At 46.6% G+C, this 20,477-nt stretch overlaps 1 protein-coding gene across 2 annotated transcripts in view; it reads right to left on the bottom strand.

Annotated features, from left to right (window-relative positions):
- Window positions 1-20,477, bottom strand: part of LOC127577765 (deformed epidermal autoregulatory factor 1 homolog) — a 49,743-nt gene that overhangs the window by 13,107 nt on the left and 16,159 nt on the right. Inside the window, exons 6-9 of one of the 2 annotated variants that reach the window (XM_052029309.1) lie at window positions 11,892-12,044; window positions 11,496-11,642; window positions 9,883-10,136; window positions 9,295-9,372 (exon numbers count right to left, since the gene is read on the bottom strand). In XM_052029309.1, coding sequence (XP_051885269.1) covers window positions 9,295-9,372; window positions 9,883-10,136; window positions 11,496-11,642; window positions 11,892-12,044 — 632 coding nt within the window. The remainder of the gene's footprint in view (window positions 1-9,294; window positions 9,373-9,882; window positions 10,137-11,495; window positions 11,643-11,891; window positions 12,045-20,477) is intronic. The other variant, XM_052029308.1, reaches the window with a different exon arrangement.

The raw sequence follows: 20,477 nt of genomic DNA, 5'->3' as shown, positions 1-20,477 counted from the left end.
CAGTACATGGAACTACGACGTGGTGGCCATTACAGAGACTTGGCTGTCACTAGGGCAGGAATGGCTGCTGGATATTCCGGGGTTTAGATGTTTCAAAAGGGACAGGGGTGGAGGTAATAGAGGTGGGGGAGTGGCTTTGCTGATCAGCTACAGTGTCACAGCTGTAGAAAGGGAGGATGTCCTGGAGGGATCGTCCACTGAGTCAGTGTGGGTGGAAGTCAGAAACAGGAAGGGTGCGATCACCTTATTGGAAGCATTCTACAGACCACCCCCTGCCCCAATAGCAGCAGAGACGCTGAGGAGCAGATCAGGAGACAGAGGTGCAAAAATAACAGGGTTGTTGTCATGGGTGATTTCAACTTCCTTGATATTGATTGGCACCTCCTTACTGTAAGGGATATAGATGGGGAAGAGTTTGTTACGTGTGTCCAGGAAGGATTCCTGACACAGTAGGTGGACAGGCTGACTAGAAGAGAGGCCATACTGGACTTGGTACTGGGCAATGAGCCTGATCAGGTTTCGGATCTCTCGGTGGGAGAGCATTTTGGGAGATAATGACTATAACTCGTTGACCTTTACCATAGCCTTGGAGAGGGATAGGAGCAGACGATATGGGAAAGTATTTAATTGGGGGAGGGGGAATTATGATGCTATTAGGCTGGAACTTGGGAGCATAAATTAGGAACAGGAGGAAGTGCACACCGGAAATGTGGAGGTTGTTTAGGGAGTACTTGCATGGGGTTATGGATAGGTTTGTCCCACTGAGGCAGGGTAAAGATGGTAGAGTGAAGGAAGTATGGTTTACAAGAGAAGTAGATGATCTTGTCAAAAGGAAGAAAGAAGCTTACCTAAGGTTTAGAAAGCATGGATCAGACAGGCCTCTGGAGAGTTACAAGGTAGCCAGGAGGGAGCTTAAGGATGGACTTAGGAGAGCTAGAACGGGGCATGAGAAGTTCTTGGCGAGTAGGATCAAGGAAAACCCCAAGGCTTTCTACACGTATGTGAAGAATAAGAGGATGACTAGAGTGAGGGTAGGATCGATCATGGATAAAAGAGGAAACATGTGCCTGGAGTCGGAAGAGGTAGGGGAGGTCCTCAATGAATACTTTGCTTCAGTATTCACCAGAGAGACCTTGAAGTGCTCCCAAAATGCACCGCCTCACATTTGTCTGGAAGCTTGGTGCCAGACACCTCAGCACAATGATATTCATGCAAGCTTGGAACGAGACACAGTGATGCTGGCACCAATTGACACGAGACACGGTGAGGGCAGGACCAGCTGGCACAAGCATAAGGTTGGAACAGACTTTGTGATGTTCAACAAAGGGGAGACTGAAGGAAGGGAAAGTATAGGCCAGTTAGCTTGACATCTGTCTCAGAGAAAACGCTCAATGCTTTTATGAAAGATGTAAGAGCTGGGCGTTTACAAAATCTGAGGGTAATCAGGCAAAGTAAACATGAGTTTATGAAAGGGAAATAATGTTTGACCAGTATATCAGAATTCTCTGGAAAGGTAATGTGCTACAGACACAGAGGATCTGGCGGATGTACTCAGATTTCCAGAAGGTATTTGATAAGATTGCTTCACAGATTATTGTGGCAGATAAAAGTTCACAGTGTAGGTGGTAACACATTGGCGTGGATAGATTAGATGACCAATAGGAAACAGGGAGGAAGCATCACCTGTTCCTGGTTGGCAAGGTATGAGTGGGGCATCAACTTTTGCCAACACACAAATGACTTGTAATTAAGGCATTGAAGCGTGTTTACAACCATAGAACACTACAGCACAGAAAACAGGCCATTTGGCCCTTCTAGTCTGTGCCAAAACTTTATTCCAATAGTCCCATTTACCTGCACCCAGTCCATAACCCTCCAGACCTCTCCCGTCCATGTATCTATCCAATTTATTCTTAAAACAAGAGTGAGACCACATTTACCACATCAGATGGCAGCCCGTTCCACACTCCCACCACTGTCTGTGAAGAAGTTCTCCCTAATGATCCCCTAAACCTTTCCCCTTTCACCCTAAAGCCATGTCCTCTCGTACTTATCTCTCCTAATCTAGGTGGAAAGAGCCTACTCGCATTTACTCTGTCTATACCCCTCATAATTTTGTAAACCTCTATCAGATCTCCCCTCATTCTTCTACACTCCAAGGAATAAAGCCCTAACCTGTTCAATCTTTCCCTGTAACTCGACTCCTGAAGACCCGACAATATTCTAGTAAATCTCCTCTGCACTCTTTCAATCTTACTGACATCCTTCCTATAGTTAGGTGACCAGAACTGCACACAATACTCCAAATTTGGCCTCACCAATGTCTTATACAACCCCACCATAACATCCCAACTCCTATACTCAATACTTTGATTTATGAATGCCAGGATGCCAAAAGCCTTTTTTACAACCCTGTCTACCTGTGACGCCACTTTCAGAGAATTATGTATCTGAATGCCCAGATCCCTTTGTTCCTCCGCACTCCTCAGTGCCCTACCATTTACTGTGTATGTCCTACCTTGACTTGTCCTACCAAAATGCAACACCTCACACTTGTCTGCATTAAATCCCATCTGCCATTTTCTGGCCCATTCTTCCAGTTGGTTCAGATCCCTCTGCAAGCTTTGAAAGCCTTCCTCGCTGTCCACTACACCTCCAATCTTAGTGTCATCAGCAAACTTGCTGATCCAATTTACCACATTATCATCTAGATCATTGATATAGACAACAAACAACAATGGTCCCAGCACAGATCCCTGAGGCACACCACTAGTCACAGACCTCCAGTCTGAGAAACAATCATCCACTACCACTCTCTGTCTTCCCCCATACAGCCAATTTTGAATCCAGTTTACAACCTTTCCATGGATACCTAGTGTCTGAACCTTCTGAACTAACCTCCCATGTGGGATCTTGTCAAAGGCCTTACTAAAGTCCATTTAGACAACATCCACAGCCTTTCCTTCACCTACTTTCTTGGTAACCTCCTCGAAAAACTCTACAAGATTCATTAAACATGATCTACCACACACAAAGCATTGCTGACTATCCTCAATCAGCCCTTGGCTGTCCAAATACTTGTATATCTAATCTCTCAGAACAGCTTCCAATAATTTACCTACTACTGATGTCAGTCTCACCGGCCTGTAATTACCTGGTTTACTTTTAAATCCCTTTTTAAACAACGGAACAACATGAGCTACCCTCCAGTCCTCCGGCACCGCACCCGTGGCTAAGGACATTTTAAATATATCTGCCAGGGCCCCTGCAATTTCTACACTAGTCTCTCTCAAGGTCCGAGGAAATATCTTGTCAGGCCCGGGGGATTTATCTACCTTTATTCGCTGTAAGGCAGCAAGCACCTCCTCCTCTTTAATCTCTATAAGTTCCATGACACTACTGCTTGTTTTCCTTCCTTCCATATCCACTATGCCAGTTTCCTGAGTAAATACTGATGCAAAAAAACTGTTTAAGATCTCCCCCATCTCCTGAGGCTCCACGCATAGATGAGCACTCTGATCTTCTAGGGGACCAATTGTGTCCTTTACTATCCTTTTACTCTTAATATACTTGTAGAAACCCTTCGGGTTTACCTTCACATTATCTGTCAAAGCAACCTCATGTCTTCTTTTTGCCTTCCTGATTTCCTTTTTTTGTATTTTCTTACTTTTTCTATACTCTTCAAGTACCTCATTTGTTCCTAGTTGCCTACACCTGCTATACACCTCTCTCTCTTTCTTAACCAGATCACCAATATCCCTTGAAAACCAAGGTTCCCTATGCTTGTTAATTTTGCCTTTAATCCTGGCAGGAACATGCAAACTCTGCACTCTCAAAATTTCACCTTTGAAGGCCTTCCACTTACTGAGCACATCCTTGCCAGAAAACAACTCATCCCAATCCACTCTTCCTAGATCCTTTCTCATTTCCACAAAATTGGCCTTTCTCCAATTTAGAACCTCAACTCAAGGACCAGACCTGTCCTTATCCATAATTAACTTGAAACTAATGACATTATGGTCACTGGATCCAAAATGTTCACCTACACATACTTCTGTCACCTGACCTGTCTGGCTCCCTAATAGGAGATCAAGTATTGCTAAATTTGTTGATCGTAAGTTCTGACAGGGCAGATGTGGAGGACGTGTCTGCCCTTGTGGGAGAATGTAGAGAACAGGGTCACTGTTTAAAAATCATTCAAGGATAGAGCAGGAACAAGGGCAAAGTAGCCTGCACCTGCCCCTGATTCACATTTCATATGACGTGCATGGATCAGGTGTTGTTACTGGATCAATTGTTGTTACTGGATCAGGTATTGTTGATGGACCGGGTGTTGTTGATGGGTCCGATGTTGTTGATGGATTGGGTGTTACTGGGTCAGGTGTTGTTACTGGGTCAGGTGTTGTCAATGGATCATTTGTTGTCAGTGGATCACGTGTTTTACTACTAATCAGGGACAATATCACAGCTGCACTCAGAGGGGACATAGTGGGCTCGTCCACAGAGTCTATATGGGTAGAACTCAAAAATAAGAAAGGTGCAATCACTCTGATGGGATTATACTACAGACTCACCGACAGCCACCGGGACATTGAGGAACAGATATGCAGGCAGATTAGGGAAAGGTGTAAAACTAATAGGGTTGTTGTCATGGGGTATTTCAACTTCCCCAATATAAACTGGGACCTCCTTAGTGCAAGAGATTTAGACAGGGCAGAATTTGTTAGGTGCATCCAGATAATGAATCAATTAATCAATATATCGATAGTCCAACGAGAGGAGGGGCCGTACTGAACCTGGTGTTGGGTAACGAGCCTGGCCAGGTGACCGATCTTACGGTGGGAGAACAGTTAGTGAACAGTGACCACAACTCCTTAAGTTAAGATAGCTATAGGTAAGGATAAGTATGGACCTTGTGGGAGAGTATTAAACTGGAACAGGAAAAATTACGGGAGCATTAGGCAGGAACTAGGGAGAATTAATTGAGAACAGCTGTTTTTGGGCGTCCACATCTGACATGTGGAGGGTACTTAAAGATCAACTGCACAGAGTACAGGACAGGACAGGGATGTTCCAGTAAGAAGGAAGGACAAGGATGGCAGGGGAAGGGAACCTTGGATGTCGAGAGAGGCGGTGAATCTAGTCAAGCAGATAAAGTAAAAGTATGTAAAACTTAGGAAGCTGGGATCAAACAGAGCACTTCAGGATTATAAAGAAGCAAGAAAAGAACTCAAACAAGGGAATTAGGAAATCCAGGAGCGGCCATGAAAAGTCCTTGGCAAGTAGGTAAAGAGAATCCCAAGACATTTCATACATATGTCAGGAGGATAACTAGGGAGAGGGTAGGACCACTCAAGGATAAAGGAGGGAACATGTGCTTGGAAGTGGAGGATGTGGGTGAGGTCCTTAATGAGTACTTTGCATCAGTATTTACCAAGGAGAAGGATGTGGAGGATCGGGAGATCAGTGTGGAGCGTGCTAATATGCTGGGGCATTTCGAGATAAATGAGGAGGTAGTGTCAGGTCTCTTAAAGAGCATTAAGGTGGATAAGTCCCCAGGGCCTGATGGGATATACCCCAGGTTATTGAGAGAGGCAAGAGGTGAGATTGCTGGGGGCCTTGACCAATATCCTTGTGTCCTCTCTAGCCACAGGCGAGGTCCTGGAGGACTGGCGAGTAGCTAACATTGTTCCATTATTCAAGAAGGAGAACAGGGATAATCCTGGTAACTATACACCGGAAGACTGGCAAAGGATACAGCGGGATATAGATCAGTTGCAGATATGGGCAGAAAAATGGCAGATGGAGTTCATCCCAGCCAATATAAAGAGACAGTGCACTGTTAATGGCAGGACCCTTAACAGTGTTAATGAGCAGAGGGATCTTGGGGTCCAGGTCCATAGCTCCCTGAAAGTGTCTACACAGGTTGAGGGTGGTAAAGAAGGCATATGGCATGCTTGCCTTCATTAATTGAGGCAGTGAGTTCAAGAGTCAGGAAGTTATGCTGCAGCTTTATAAGACTTTAGTTAGGCTGCATCTGGAGTATTGCATTCAATTCTGGTCGCCACATTACAGGAAGGATGTGGAGGCTTTGGAGAGGGTGCAGAAGAGGTTCGCCAGGATGCTGCCTGGATTAGAGGGTATGTGCTATGAGGACAGGTTGGGCGAACTTGGTTTATATAGTGTAAGCCACAATTTTAAGGATGGTTTAAAACGTTAGGGATATTTGGTTACGGGTAGCTGCCCAGACTGAACGGAGGAAAATGTTACTGGCAATATACATTAACAGTCCCAAATACATTGACCATATTAATGGGACTATATTATAGACCTCCCAATAGTCACTGGGATTCAGAGGAACAAACCTGTAGAGACTTAGCAGTCAGTTGCAGGAAATATAAAGTTGTGATATTAGGTGATTTTTAACTTTTCACATATTGACTGTAAAGGGATTCCCATACTGTAAAGGGATTGGATGAGATAGAATTTATCAAAAGTGTTCAGGAAAGTTTCCTTATTCAATATGTAGACGTCCCAACTAGGGAGAGTGTGATACTGGATCTCCGCTCAGGGAACGAGACAGGGCAGGTGACAAAAGTGTATGTAGGGAAACACTTTGGATCCAGTGATCATAATTCCATTAGTTTGAAGATAATTATGGAGAAGGATAGGACTGGTCCTCGGGTTGAGATTCTAGATTGAGGTAAGGCCAATTTTGATGGCATCGGAAAGGATCTGGAAGGCGTGGATTGGGATAGGCTGTTTTCTGGCAAAAAGATGCTTGGTGAGTGGGAGGCTTTCAGAAGAGAAATACTGAGAGTACAGAACCTGTATGTTCCTGTCAGAATAAAAGGCAAGGCTAAGAGGTTTAGGGAACCTTGGTTATCAAGGGATATCGAGGATCTGGTAAAGAAAAAGGAGGTATATTTCAGGTATAGGCAATTAGGATCAAATGAGGTGCTTGAGGAGTATGAGAAATGCAAAACACTTAAGAGAGAAATCAGGAAGGCAAAAAGAGGACATGAGGTTACTCTGGCAGGCAGGGTGAAAGAGAATCCCAAGGGTTTCTATAGCTATGTTAAGAGCAAAAGGGTAGCAGGGGACAAAGTTGGTCCTCTTGAAGATCAGCATGGACATCTATCCTTGGAACCGAAAAAGGTGGGGGAGATTTTAAATGAATTTTTTGCATCCATATTTACTCTGGAGATAGACACAGAGATTATAGAACTGAGGCAAAAGAGTAGTGAGGTCATGGACTGTATCCAGATTATGGAAGAGAAGGTGCTGGCTGTCTTGAGGCAAATGAAGGTGGACAAATCCCCAGGTTCTGACAAGGTGTCCTCACAGACCTTGTGGGAGGCTAGTGCAGAAATTGCAGGGGCCCTGGCAGAGATATTTAAAATGTCCTCAGCCACGGGTGAAGGGCCAGAGGACTGGAGGATAGCTGATGTTGTTCCACTGTTCAAGAAAGGCTCTAAGAATAAGCTGGGAAATTATAGGCTGGTGAGCCTGATGTCAGCCGTGGGTAAATTATTGGAAGGTATTCTGAGGAATAGGATACCTGGTTAGGGATAGTCAACATGCCTTTGTGTGTGGTAGGTTATGTCTAACCAATCTTACAGAGTTCTTCAAGATGGTTACCAGGAAGGTTGATCTAGGGAAGGCAGTGGATGTTGTCTACATGGACTTTAGCAAGGGCTTTGACAAAGTCCCGCATGGGAGGCTGGTCCAGAAGGTTAAGTCACTTGGCATTCAGGATGAAGTAGCCAATTGGATTCAACATTGGTTTAGTGGGAAGAGCCAGAGAGTGGTAGTAGATGGTTGTCTCTCTGATTGGAGGCCTGTGACTAGTGGTGTGCCGCAGGGATCGGTGCTGGGTCCATTGTTGTTTATCATCTATATTAATGATTTAGATGATAATACGGTAAACTGGATCAGCAAATTTGCAGATGACACCAAGGTTGGGGGCGTAGTGGACAGCGAGGAGGCTATCAAAGCTTGCAGCGTGATCTTGACTAGCTGGGAAAATGGCAGATGGAATTTAATGCAGACAAGTGTGAGGTGCTGCACTTTGGGAGGATAAACTAGGGTAAGACTTACACAGTGAATGGTAGGGCTCTGAGGTGTGTGGTAGAACAAAGGGACCTGGGAATACAGATCCATAGTTCCTTGAAAGTGGCATCACAGGTAGATAGGGTCGTAAAGAGAGCTTTTGGCACATTGGCCTTCATAAATCAGGGCATTGAGTACAAGAGTTGGGATTTTATGTTGAAGTTGTACAAGACATTGGTGAGGCCGAATTTAGAGTATTGTGTGCAGTGCTGGTCACCTACCTGCAGGAAAGATATCAATAAGCTTGAAAGAGTGCAGAGAAAATTTGCACGGATGTTGCTGGGACTTGAGGACCTGAGTTACAGGGAAAGGTTGAATAGATTAGGACTTTATACCCCTAAGTGTATGAGAATGAGGGAAGATCTTGTATACAAAATTATGAGGGGTATAGATAGGGTGAATGCATGCAGGCTTTTTCCCCTCAGGTTGGGTGAGACTAGAACTAGAGGTCATAGGTTGAGGGTGAAAGGTGAAATATTTAAGGGGAATCTAAGGGGGAGCTTCTTCACTCAGAGGGTGGTGCGAGTGTGGAACGAGCTGCCAGTGGAAGTGGTGGATGTGGGTTCAACTGTAATATTTAAGGGAGGTTTGGCTAGGTACATGGATGGACTTGGAGGGATATGGTCCGGGTGCAGGTAGATGGGACTAGGCAGAAGATCAGGTCGGTATGGACTAGTCGGGCCGAAGGGCCTGTTTCTGTGCTGTAGTGCTCAATGACTCAAATATCTTGAAATGGGGTACAAAGAAAGGCTTGCATTTATATAGTGCTTTTCACATTTCAGTGTTTTTGGGATGTACTTGTTGTAATACATAATGCGATCTCAGCACCAGCTCAGTGGCTGAGGCCCAATTCACTGCAGCACATCAGCCTGCAGCTTCCGAAGCCACGGCCTCTGCAGCCAGGAAGGTCGTGGATATCAGGCACAGGGGGACACCACCACCTGCAGGTTCTCCTCCAAGTCACACCACATCTGACCTGGAAATGTATTTCTGGTCTGTCACTGTTGTCAGGTCTAAATCCTGGACCTCCCTCTTCAACAGCACTGTGGGAGCACCTTCACCAGGCAGACCACACTGTTCTAGCATCTGCTCACCCCACCTTCTCAAGGGATACTGGTCTGCAGCCTTAGACTTGTTCTGCTTGGAGTTGTGCCTGACATAAATTACCTCCCTCTCACTCACCTTGATGATGATCTCAGTTTTTCCATCCACATCATCAGCTGAGTGAAATGGTATCTGGTTCTGGTACTGGGTCAGGGTCTACATTACACAAGAAACAAACTGTGTCAAGGAAGTGGTCAGCAACATTCTTATTCCATTCTTGTGCACAAAAACTTGAACACAACTTTTACCTCATTGTCTATACATGGTCTTGATGATCATGTGACATGTACACCCCTCATTGCACTCACAAGCCTCATCACCTTTCTTCCATTGCTAATTAACCCACTACACAACCTTACCGCTTACAGTCAGCCAGCCAGGGAGAAAGGCTGGTCAGATGTATGCCTGCAGAAGGTTTTACCTCAGCTTGGGTTACAGCACAGGCGGGGGCCAGGCAGAGCTGGACCTAGGATCAGTGGTTTGGCTGGGGTTGGAGCCTGGGACTGGGAGCCAGTTTGGGATTTGTTGGATCAAGCTGAGATTCAGGTCCAGGCCTCCTTTTCCCTTGGTTCGCCATTCACACAAACCACTCCTACTAACACTAGGCTCAGCATTCACTGAGATTAACCCAGGTCCGGTAGTGCACTCGGTATGAGGTCCACTCACCCCTTTTCTCTCGGTGTCTGCCTGCAGCTTGGCCTGAGCGATAGCTCCATCCTTCGAGGCGATGCTAGCTTGTTTTGCCTGCTCGATCAGAGTCTTCAGCTGCTGAGCTGTGGCCAGCAATGAATTGACCATTTCTTCCAGGTAGAGCCAGCTACGTTGCTCAGCAACCTCCAACCCATTCAAGGCAGTAGGCGAGATGACCTTGGTCGGAGTGGGAGGAGTCGGCACTGCGAGGGCAGGAAGCGAGGCCAATACTATGGAAAGAAGGTAGTAGCTAGAGCAATCCTCTGAGAGACATCGTTATCCAGGAATGTGAAGCATCATATTCTCTCAAAGAGCGTTACACATTAGTTGTGAATGCCACATTGTAGCTTCAAGTTGGCAATCACCAAAATTCACCACATTTAAAGATAGATCTAGATTGTGTTACCTCGATTCCTTACTCACTTGCCCCAGAAGTGCAGCTGGTACCAGGGCACATCCCACTGATACAGTCAATACTCATTACACCCTATTGATGAAATCAATGTTAGGCACACCCAAAGGGAAAAGTCAATGTGCTGCACCCAGTGTACAAACGATGATGAGACACATCCCTGGGAGTGACTGGTATTGGGACTTGATCAGTGTTGGAGTACAATCAGTACTGGGTACATCCATGGAGACTACCCCTTAAGGCAAGTCCCAAACAGCCAGTCCTCATGCCAAAAGGTGTCAGACTGCAGAGATCTTCACACCTTAGCTTGTTCCTGATCCAAAGCCTAAGCCTTTGCCTGGGACTGCTGCTGACCGTGATCACACTACATTCTCCCGGAACCACTGAAAGCCATCCGAAGATGGAGCCTTGCTGGACTGATCTGCTGCAACATGACCACTGACCTGTCCAGCTGAGGCCAATGTACAGCCCAGGGATCAATCCTCACACCTCGGATTTGTACCATTTCTTCACCTCACTGAAGTACAAGGAGCAGGCACCGAAACTGACGCCAAGGTTGTAAACCTGAATAATGGGCAACAACACTGGGACTTCTCCCAGTGGAGCAGGAAAAGACTGTGCAATTTAAACATTTTCAGAAAGTGAAAATATCTAATTTCCTCACTGATAAGGTTAAAGGGAAGGTCTGATGAATATTTGAAACAGAGGATGTAGGATTGTGTGGAGTCTCTGTTCAGCGATCACTCCACAACACCCGTCCCTCAGCCCTGCAGCCTCCCCTCCCACTCTCAGTCTGCCAGTTCTATTTCAGTTTTGGAGGTCTTTGTGATTTCACTGCCTTTTCCTGTCACTTGGCTGGAAGCAGCTGCAGGCAAGAGATGTCAAGGAAGAGACAACTACCGACCTGTGCTGCACTCCAGGAGCACCCAGCTGTGTGGACATAAACCACTGCCCTGGTCACTGTCTGCATGTCCGAGCTAAGTGCCCTGATCTGTGTGCTTTCCCCTGTGGACAAGACACGGTCTAACTGGAGCTACAGCCCGCGAGGCTACATGGTCCAATTGGTCAGAGTGGTGGACATGCAAAGCCCATTCACCAGGCCTGTGCCCACACTATACCACTTGGAGAGGCTGACTCCTTCACCCATCGCCTCTGCCCCTCCCTCAATCTGACTCACCCTGTGTTCCCTCCTCAAACTCACTGATACTCTTCGATGTGTGTGTGTCAGGACTGGCACCAGCTCCCAGTGATGTCGGTGAAGCGGAGTGTGGAGGTGATCGCGAGGGGCCTGGTGTACCACCTTCCACTTGGCCCTGAGGCCGTCCTGTAAACAGAAGGCACATTGTGAGCATGTTCCTTACATTATCCTTACAACAGAAGTGTATAAATGTGTCTGTACAACAGCAGCACACACAGGCTGATGTAAACTATGAACCTATCAACAATACAGACATTGAGACACGCCATGTGAACACAGGTAGGGACGTGCATATAACACTACATGCTGTGCTTTGATCCAAACCCAACAATAATTCAGTATCACCATAAATGCACCATTAATCACTGTACTTACCCTGAGTGCCATCATCTCCACAGACATCAGGGACCCCGAGACCTGCACGACTGCCCTGTCTGTGACCCTCATGACCTTGTAGGGGGTAAGGGGTTTTATTTGCTGTGTCCCACCACCAGTCACGACAGGGCTGTGCTTGGTGAATGCCATCTTCTGCAGGTAAAAAAAAGTGTTCAACGCATGAGAAAGGTGAGTTCTCTGTGTAACCTCTGAGACTGGAAGAGTGAACGCAGGGCCACCCCCCACTGCTAACAGGGCGAGGACCTTCTCCTGTATCCAGACTTGTGCTCGCCCTTAGCTGATGGTCAAAAGGTTTGCTGTTCCTGAGAATGCAAAGTTCTACAGAGGCTAGAAATCTAACACTAGAGGTTGCCAGCAATAGCAGCAAGTTGGTCAGCATCAATGGACAGTGAAAGAGTTAATGGCTCAGAATAATGACCTTTCATCATATCAGTGGTTGCAGAACATTCTCAAGGGTGAGGGTGAGCAGCCAGAAGTCATTGTGCACGTTGGCACAAATGACATAGGTAGAGAAAGGGATGAGGTCCTGCGGAGTGAATACAGGGAGTTAGAAACAAGGTTAAAAAGCAGGACCTCGAGGGTAGTGATCTTTGTGCTACGTGCCAATAAGGGTAAGGAGGATATGGCAGATGAACGTGTGGCTGAAGAATTAGTGCAGAGGGCAGGGAGTCAGATTTTTGGCCCATTGGGATGTTTTCTGGGCAGGGGAGACCTGTACGGGGGACAGGTTGCACCTGAACTGGAGGGGACCAATATCCTGGCAGGCAGGTTTGCAAGTACTTCTAGGAAGGGTTTAAACGGATTTGGCAGGGGGAGGGATCCAAAGCAGAAGTGAGGCGGATGGAAGGCTGGAAGCTGAGACAGAATTCAATGACAGTAAGGTCAGCAGACAAGACAGGCAGCAGCATGGCAGGGAGTGAGGAAAAACTGCTGGATTAAATGGCATTTATTTCAATGCAAGAGGCCTGACGTGAGGCGGATGAACTCAGGGCGTGGACAGCTACAATGGACTGGGATATTATAGTCACTATGGAAACATGGCTGAGGGAGGGACAGGACTGGCAGCTAAATGTTCCACGGTACCATACGTGGGATACAAGTGGAGGAAAGAAAGGAGGGGGAGTTGAAATTATAATGAAGGAGAATGTCACGGCAGTAGTCCAAGATGAAATTACTGAGGGATTGTCCAGTGAGGCTTTATGGGTGGATCTGAAAAATAAGGAAGGGATGGTCACTTTGTTGGGATCGTACAACTGGCCCCGAAATAGTCAACAGGAATTAGAGGAACAAACATTCAGGGAGATTGAGGAAAGTTGCAGGAATAATAGGGTCGTCATAGTAGCGGATTTTAACTTTCCTAACATAGACTGAGACTGCCAGAGTGCTGAGGGCTTAGATGGGGTGAAATTAGTTAGGGCAGTGTTGTAGAACAGAGGGACCTAGTACAGGTACATGGTTCCTTGAAAGTGGCATCACAGGTAGACAGGGTGGCGAAGGTGGCTTTTGGAAAACTGGCCTTCATCAGTCAGGGCACTGAGCATAGAGGTTGGAAGGTTATGTTGCATTTGTACAAGACATTGGTGAGGCCACATTTGGAATATTGTGTTCAGTTTCAGTTGCCCTGCTATAGAAAAGATGCCATTAAGCTGGAAAGAGTGCAGAGGAGATTTATGAGGATTTTGTCGGGACTCAAGGGTCTGAGTTATGGAGAGAGGTTGAGCAGGTTGGGACATTTTTCATTGGAATATAGGAGGATAAGGGGTGATCTTACAGAGGTATATAAAGTTATGAGAGACATAGACAGGGTGAATGCACTCAGTCTTTCTCCCAGGGTTGGGAAATCAAGAACTAGAGGGCATAAGGTGAGAGGCAAAAGATTTAACCGGCACCTGAGGGGCAGTTTTTTCACGCAGAGGGTGGTGAGTATATGGAAGTAGTTGAGGCAGGCATTAACAACATTTAAAAGGTACTTGGACAGATACATGGGTAGGAAAGGTTCAGAGGGATATGGGCCAAACGCAGGCAAATGAGACCAGCTTAGATGGGAATCTTGGTCAGCATGGACCAGTTGGGCCAGAGGGTCTGTTTCCATACTGGATGACTCTGTGACTCTAACTGGAAATAGTTGAGATGTAACAAGTTCGAGCAAATTCAGAACCCAGAAAAGTGGAGGGAAAGAACAAAGGAGAGAATATAGAACAGCACAGCGCAGAACAGGCCCTTCAGCCCATGGTGTTGTGCCGACCTATATAAACCTACTCCATGACCTGGTAGATAGTCAGATGCTTTTCCCCAGGGCTGAAATGGTTGCTACAAGATGACACAGGTTTAAGGTGCTGGGGAGTAGGTATAGAGGAGATGTCAGGGGTAAGTTTTTTACTCAGAGAGTAGTGAGTGTGTGGAACGGGTTGCCGGCAACGGTGGTGGAGGCGGATACGATAGGGTCTTTTAAGAGACTTTTGGATAGGTACATGGAGCTGAGAAAAATAGAGGGCTATGGGTAAGCCTAGGTAGGGACATGTTCAGCACAGCTTTGTGGGATGAAGGGCCTGAATTGTGCTGTAGGTTTTCTATGTTCTATGTTTCTATGTTCTATGATCAATCTAACCCTTCCCTCCTGCACAGCCCATAACCCTCCATTTTTCTTACATCCATGATCCTATCTAAGAGTATTTTAAATGTCCCTATTATATCAGCCTCTACCACCACCTCCAGCAATGTGTTCCAGGCACGCACCACTCTCTGTGTGTAAAACAAAAAGAACCTACCTCTGACATCTCCCCTAAACTTTCATCCTCTGACTTTAAACTGATGTCCTCTGGTATTGGCCACTGCCACCCCAGGAAAAAAGTGCTGGCTATCCACTCTATCTATGCCCCTCATAATCTTGTACATCCCTATCAAGTTGCCTCTCATCCTGTGTCGCAAGAAAGAGAAAAGCCCGAGCTCGCTCAACCTTTCCTCATAAGACATGTTCTCCAATCTAGGCAGCATCCTGGTAAGTCTCCTCTGCACCCTCTCTAAAGCTTCCACATCCTTCCTATAATGAGGTGGCCAGAACTGAACACAATACTCCAAGTGTGGTCTAACCAGAGTTTTGTAGAGCTGAATCATTACCTCACAGCTCTTAAACTCGATCCCACGACATGAAAGCTAACATCCCATAAGCTTTCTTAACTACCCTATCCACCTGTGAGGCAACTTTCAGTGATCTGTGGATATGAACCCCCAGATCCCTCTGCTCCTCCACACTACCCAGAATCCTGCCATTAACTTTGTACTCTGCCTTGGAGTTTGTCCTTCCAAAGTGTACCACCTTACACTTCTCTGGATTGAACTCCATCTGCCACGTCTCAGCCCAGCTCTGCATCCTATCAATGTCCCTCTGCAATCTTCGACAATCTCCACACTATTCACAACACCACCAACCTTTGTGTCGTCTGCAAACTTGACAACCCACCCTTCTACCCCCTCATTCAAGTCATTAATAAATATCACGAAAAGCAGAAGTCCCAGAACCGATCCTTGTGGGACACCACTAGTCATAGCCCTCCAATCCGAATGCACTCCCTCCACCACAACCCTCTGCTTTCTACAGGCAAGCCAATTCTGAATCCACACGGCCAAGCCTCCCTGGATCCTATGCCCTCTGAAGAAGCCTACCATGTGGAACATGTCAAATGCCTTACTAAAATCCATGTAGACCACATCTACTGCACTATCCTCATCAATCTGCCTGGTCACCTCCTCAAAGAACCCTATCAGGCTTGTGAGGCAAGATCTTCCCTTCACAAAGCCATGCTGGATGTCCCTGATCAGACCATGATTCTCTAAATGCTCATAGATCCTACCTCTAAGGATCCTTTCCCACAGCTTGCCCACCACAGACGTAAGGCTCACTGGTCTATAATTCCCTGGACTATCCCTACTACCTTTTTTGAATAAGGGGACAATGTTTGCCGCCCTCCAATCCTCCGGTACCATTCCCATGGACAACGAGGACTCAAAGATCCTAGCCAATGGTTCGGCAGTCTCCTCCCTCGCCTCGCAGAGCATGCTAGGGAATATTCCGTCAGGCCCCGGGGACTTATCTGTCCCAATATTTTCTAACAGCTCCAACACATCCTCCCTCTTGATATCTATGTGCTCCAGAACATTACCCTTACCAACACTGTCCTCAGCGTCATCGAGGCCCCTCTCCTTGGTGAATACTGAAAAGAAGTATTCATTGAGAACCTCACCCACCTCCACAGCTTCCAGGCACATCTTCCCACCTTTGTGTTTAATTGGTCTTTCCTTTACTCTCGTCATCCTTCTGCTCTTCATATAAGTGAAAAAAAACCTTGGGATTTTCCTTAACCCTACTCGCCAAGTCCTTTTCATGTCCCCTTCTTGCTCTCCTCAGCCCCTTCTTAAGTTCCTTCCTTGCTACCCTATATTCCTCATGAGCCATATCTGATCCTTGCTGCCTACACCTTATGTATGCTGCCTTCTTCTTCCTAACTACTTGTTCCACCTCTCTTGTCACCCATGGTTCCTGCACCCTGCCATTCCTTCTCTGTCTCACCAGGACAAATTTATCCTTAACATCCTGCAAGAGATCCCTGAACAACGACAACATCTCCATTGTACACTTCCCTTCAAAAATGTCATCCCAATTTACACTCGCAAATTCTAGCCTTATAGCCTATGCTTCTCCAAATGCTCATAAATCCTGTCCCTAAGAATCCTCTCCAATAATTTGCCTAGCACTGACGTAAGACTCACTGCTCTATAATCCCCAGGATTATCCCTATTACCTTTCTCGAAGAAGGGAACAACATTTGCCATCCTCCGGCCCTCCAGCACTACTCCCGTGGCCAGGGAGGATGCAAGTATCATCGTCAACACCCCAGCAATCTCTTCCCTCTCTTCCCATAGTAACTTGCAGTTCATCCATCCGGCTCTGGAGACTTGTCTATGCGAATGTTTTTCAGAAACTCTGACACTACCTTTTTCTTAACCTCAACATGCTCCAGCACATTAGCCTGTTCTACGCTGACCTCATATTTGTCAAAGTCTCTCTCCCTAGTGAGCACTGAAGCAAAGTATTCATTAAGGACCTCCCCTACCTCCTCCACCTCCTCTTTTATCCCTGATCGGTCCTACCCTCACTCTAGTCATCCTCCTATTCTTCACATACATGTAGAACGCCTTGGGGTTTTCCTTAATCCTACTGGCCAAGGACTTCTCATGCCCCCTTCTAGCTCTCCTGAGTCCCTTCTTAAACTCCTTTCTGGCTACCTTATAATTCTCAAGTGCCCTGTCTGATATTTGCTTCCTAAACCTTGTATGCTTCTTTCTTCCTCTTGACTAAATATTTCACCTCTCTTGTCAACCATGGTTCCTTTACCGTACCATCCTTTCCCTGTCTCAGTGGGACAAACCTATCCAGAACCCCATGCAAGTGGTCCCTGAACAACCTCCATATTTCTTCTGAGCATTTCCCTAAGAACATTTGTTCCCAATTTACGGCCCCAAGTTCCTACCTAATACCAGCATAATTAGCCCTTCCCCCAATTAAAAACTCTCCCATATCATCTGCTCCTATCCCTGTCCATGGCTATGCGAAAGGTCAGGGAGTAGTGGTCACTATCTCCAAAATGCTCGCCCACCGAGAGGTCTGTCACCTGACCAGGTTCATTGCCTAGTTCGAGATCCAGTTTGGCCTCTCCTTGACCTGTCTACATACTGCCTGCACCATGGTTGGTGCTGGAGAGATTTACTGATGCTGATATTGAGGCAGGTCTGTGCCCTGACTAGGAACTGCTTGTTAATCAGAGAGTACCACTAGCACAAAACTGTGCTGACACAGGTTTGTTGCTTGATTGTCTCTGAAGACAGCAGTGAGGCTGTGGTTCCTGCAGCTGTTCTTGTCATCCAGGAACCTCAGAGCGAACCTGTGTCACTTCAGGCATAAAGTGCACCAGTTGAAAAGAACTAAATGGGGCTTAAAGCCAAGTGATCTTGATAAACTGGCAATGAATAAATCTGGAGCAGAACTGGCAAAGTACAGGATGCTTCAGCATTTCAGCTCCCATGGACAGCGCAGCCTGACAGACGACACAAGCAACACTAAAGGTGCCAGAATGCCTTTATCATCAAACATTACACTGTTTTAATTATAGCCGAACTCTATCCAGAATCACATTGAGTTTTGTTGCTATCTTTGAAAAAGTTGTTGGAAGAGTGTAAGAAGCAGTTTGTTCTCACACCAGTGGTGAGGCTTTCAGTGGTGATGTGTTCTGGAGCCCATGAGATTCTACACAAATACCTCGGGTGTAATGCGGCCTTTAGTAAGAAAACTAATCGATGCGTTATAATGGCCTGCATCGCGCTGGACCCAGTCATCCCCATCAACTCTCCTGTACGTGAACCTCACGGATAGCTGCCGACAGCTCTGAGACCTGCCCCGCTGTGACCGTTCCGTAAGGTGGGGTAGGTCCAGCACCAACCATGGTGCAGGCAGTGCCAAGGCTCGGTCCAGTGACTGTCACCACAACCTCCCACAGCTCCAACTGCCCAGGGCCTTTTCTCCATTTAGAAACATTGAATAAAGCACAACAAAAAAACTAAATTAACAAAAAATTATAAATCCTCATGTACAATCAACTGACAAAAATTCTCACATTACTCCCAGATGGATGCAGCATGGAAACAGGCCCTTCGGCCCACTGGATCTGCACCAACCAGCCACTACCCATTCACACCAATCCTACAACACTCCCATTTTGTATTCCCCCCCACAATTCTCTTCAATCGCTCCCAGATTTTACCCACACACTGGGGGCACTTTATCACTGCCAATTAACCCACCGACCCGCATGTCTTTGGGATGTGGGAGGAAACTGGAGCACCCAGGGGAAACTCACACGGTCACGGGGAGAACGTGCAAACTCCACACAGTGCTGGAGGTGAGGATTGAACCTGGGTCTCTGGCACTGTGAGGCTGTAGCTCTACCAGCTGCCCCACAGTGCTCTCCATATTAATTAACATTAATAATAAATAAAAATCAACCACTAAGCTTTTTAATGAGGGCCCCACTAGATGTGCTGGCAGTGGACAGTGTAAAGCTGAGAGAGTACGTGTGAATGCAGACCCTCAGTTCAGGTCATTATTGAACACCAGTGGATTCAGTCCAGAGACAGAGCACGATACCGAAGGCACCTCCACATTCCCAGGGCATGGGTGTGGTCTGGAATGGACTGATATGGTCAGCGCAGCCAGCCAGCAGTTCTCACAGACCTGCCCGCGGACAGCAGTACAGCGTGGACCAATGATAGGAAGCACGCTTTGCCTGACTCTGCCATCCCTCTGGTCTTCCGCACTATCACAGACGTTGCTGCCTTGGTTTATGCCCTCATTGTCTCTAACTGTGTCCTCTGGTAAAACCTCTTTTACCTGCTATTTCCTGATTTAAAAATTATCAAGCTTAAATCTACACCCTCTCCCATCAGACACTGCGAACATTTCCAGTGGTTTCAACAGCTGCACTGTTTCGCTTTTGTTGTAATGCATTGGCTCCAGGCCAGACTGAGTGGTCCCACATCACACTACAGGAAGGACGTGATGAGGCTACAGAGGGGGCTGGAAAGATTCACAAGGATGTTGTCAGGCTGGATAGGCTTGGGCCCGTTTTCCCTAGAGTGAAGGAAACTGAGGTGGTGACCTTATGGAGGTTTGTGAAATCATGAGTGGGATGACCACAGTCTTTTCCCTATGGTACGGGAGTCTAAAACTAGAGGCATAGGTTTAAGGTGACAGGGGAAAGATTTAAAGGGACCTGCGGGGCAAGATTTTCACACAGAGGGTGGTGGGTATATGGAACAAGCTGCCAGAGGAAGTGGTAGAGGTGGGTACAACTCAACACTTAAAAACATTTGGACAGGGACATGGATAGGAAAGGTTTAGAGGGAAATGGGCCAAACACAGGCACATGGGACTAACTAGGTAGGCACTTCAGTCGGCATGGACCAGATGGGCTGAAGGGCCTGTTTCTGTGCTGTATAACTCAATGACTCTATAACTGCAGAGTATTTTCCCAATCAGCCAAATCACCCCTCATATCTCTGTAATTCCTTTGTTCAAATTAAAGATGAGAGTTTAACATACATAGAACATAGAACAGTACAGCACAGTATAGGCCCTTCGGCCCACAATGTTGTGCTCACCGATATCAACCTTATCCACATTGAATCTATCCCCCCTCTCTGCTTCACCTCCCATAACTCTCTATTTTTCTTACATCCATGTGCCTGTCTAATTATCTCTTAAATGACCCTATCGTATCGGCCCCTACTACCCCCCACCCCCCAGCAGTGCATTCCAGGCACCCACCACTCTCTGTGTACAAAACCTACCTCCAAAAACATCTCCCCTGAACTTTCCTTCATGCACCTTAAATGGATGACCTCTAGTATTGGCCATTACTGCCCTGGGGAAAAGGTGCTGGCTGTCCACTCTGTCTATGCCTCTCATAATGTTATACACCTCTATCCAGTCACCTGTCATCCTCCGTCGCTCCA

Source organism: Pristis pectinata, chromosome 14 (assembly GCF_009764475.1).
Source record: "Pristis pectinata isolate sPriPec2 chromosome 14, sPriPec2.1.pri, whole genome shotgun sequence".
NCBI classification, from domain to species: domain Eukaryota; kingdom Metazoa; phylum Chordata; class Chondrichthyes; order Rhinopristiformes; family Pristidae; genus Pristis; species Pristis pectinata.
Note: the sequence above shows the minus strand (reverse complement) of the source record. Positions and strands in the feature narration are given on the sequence as shown.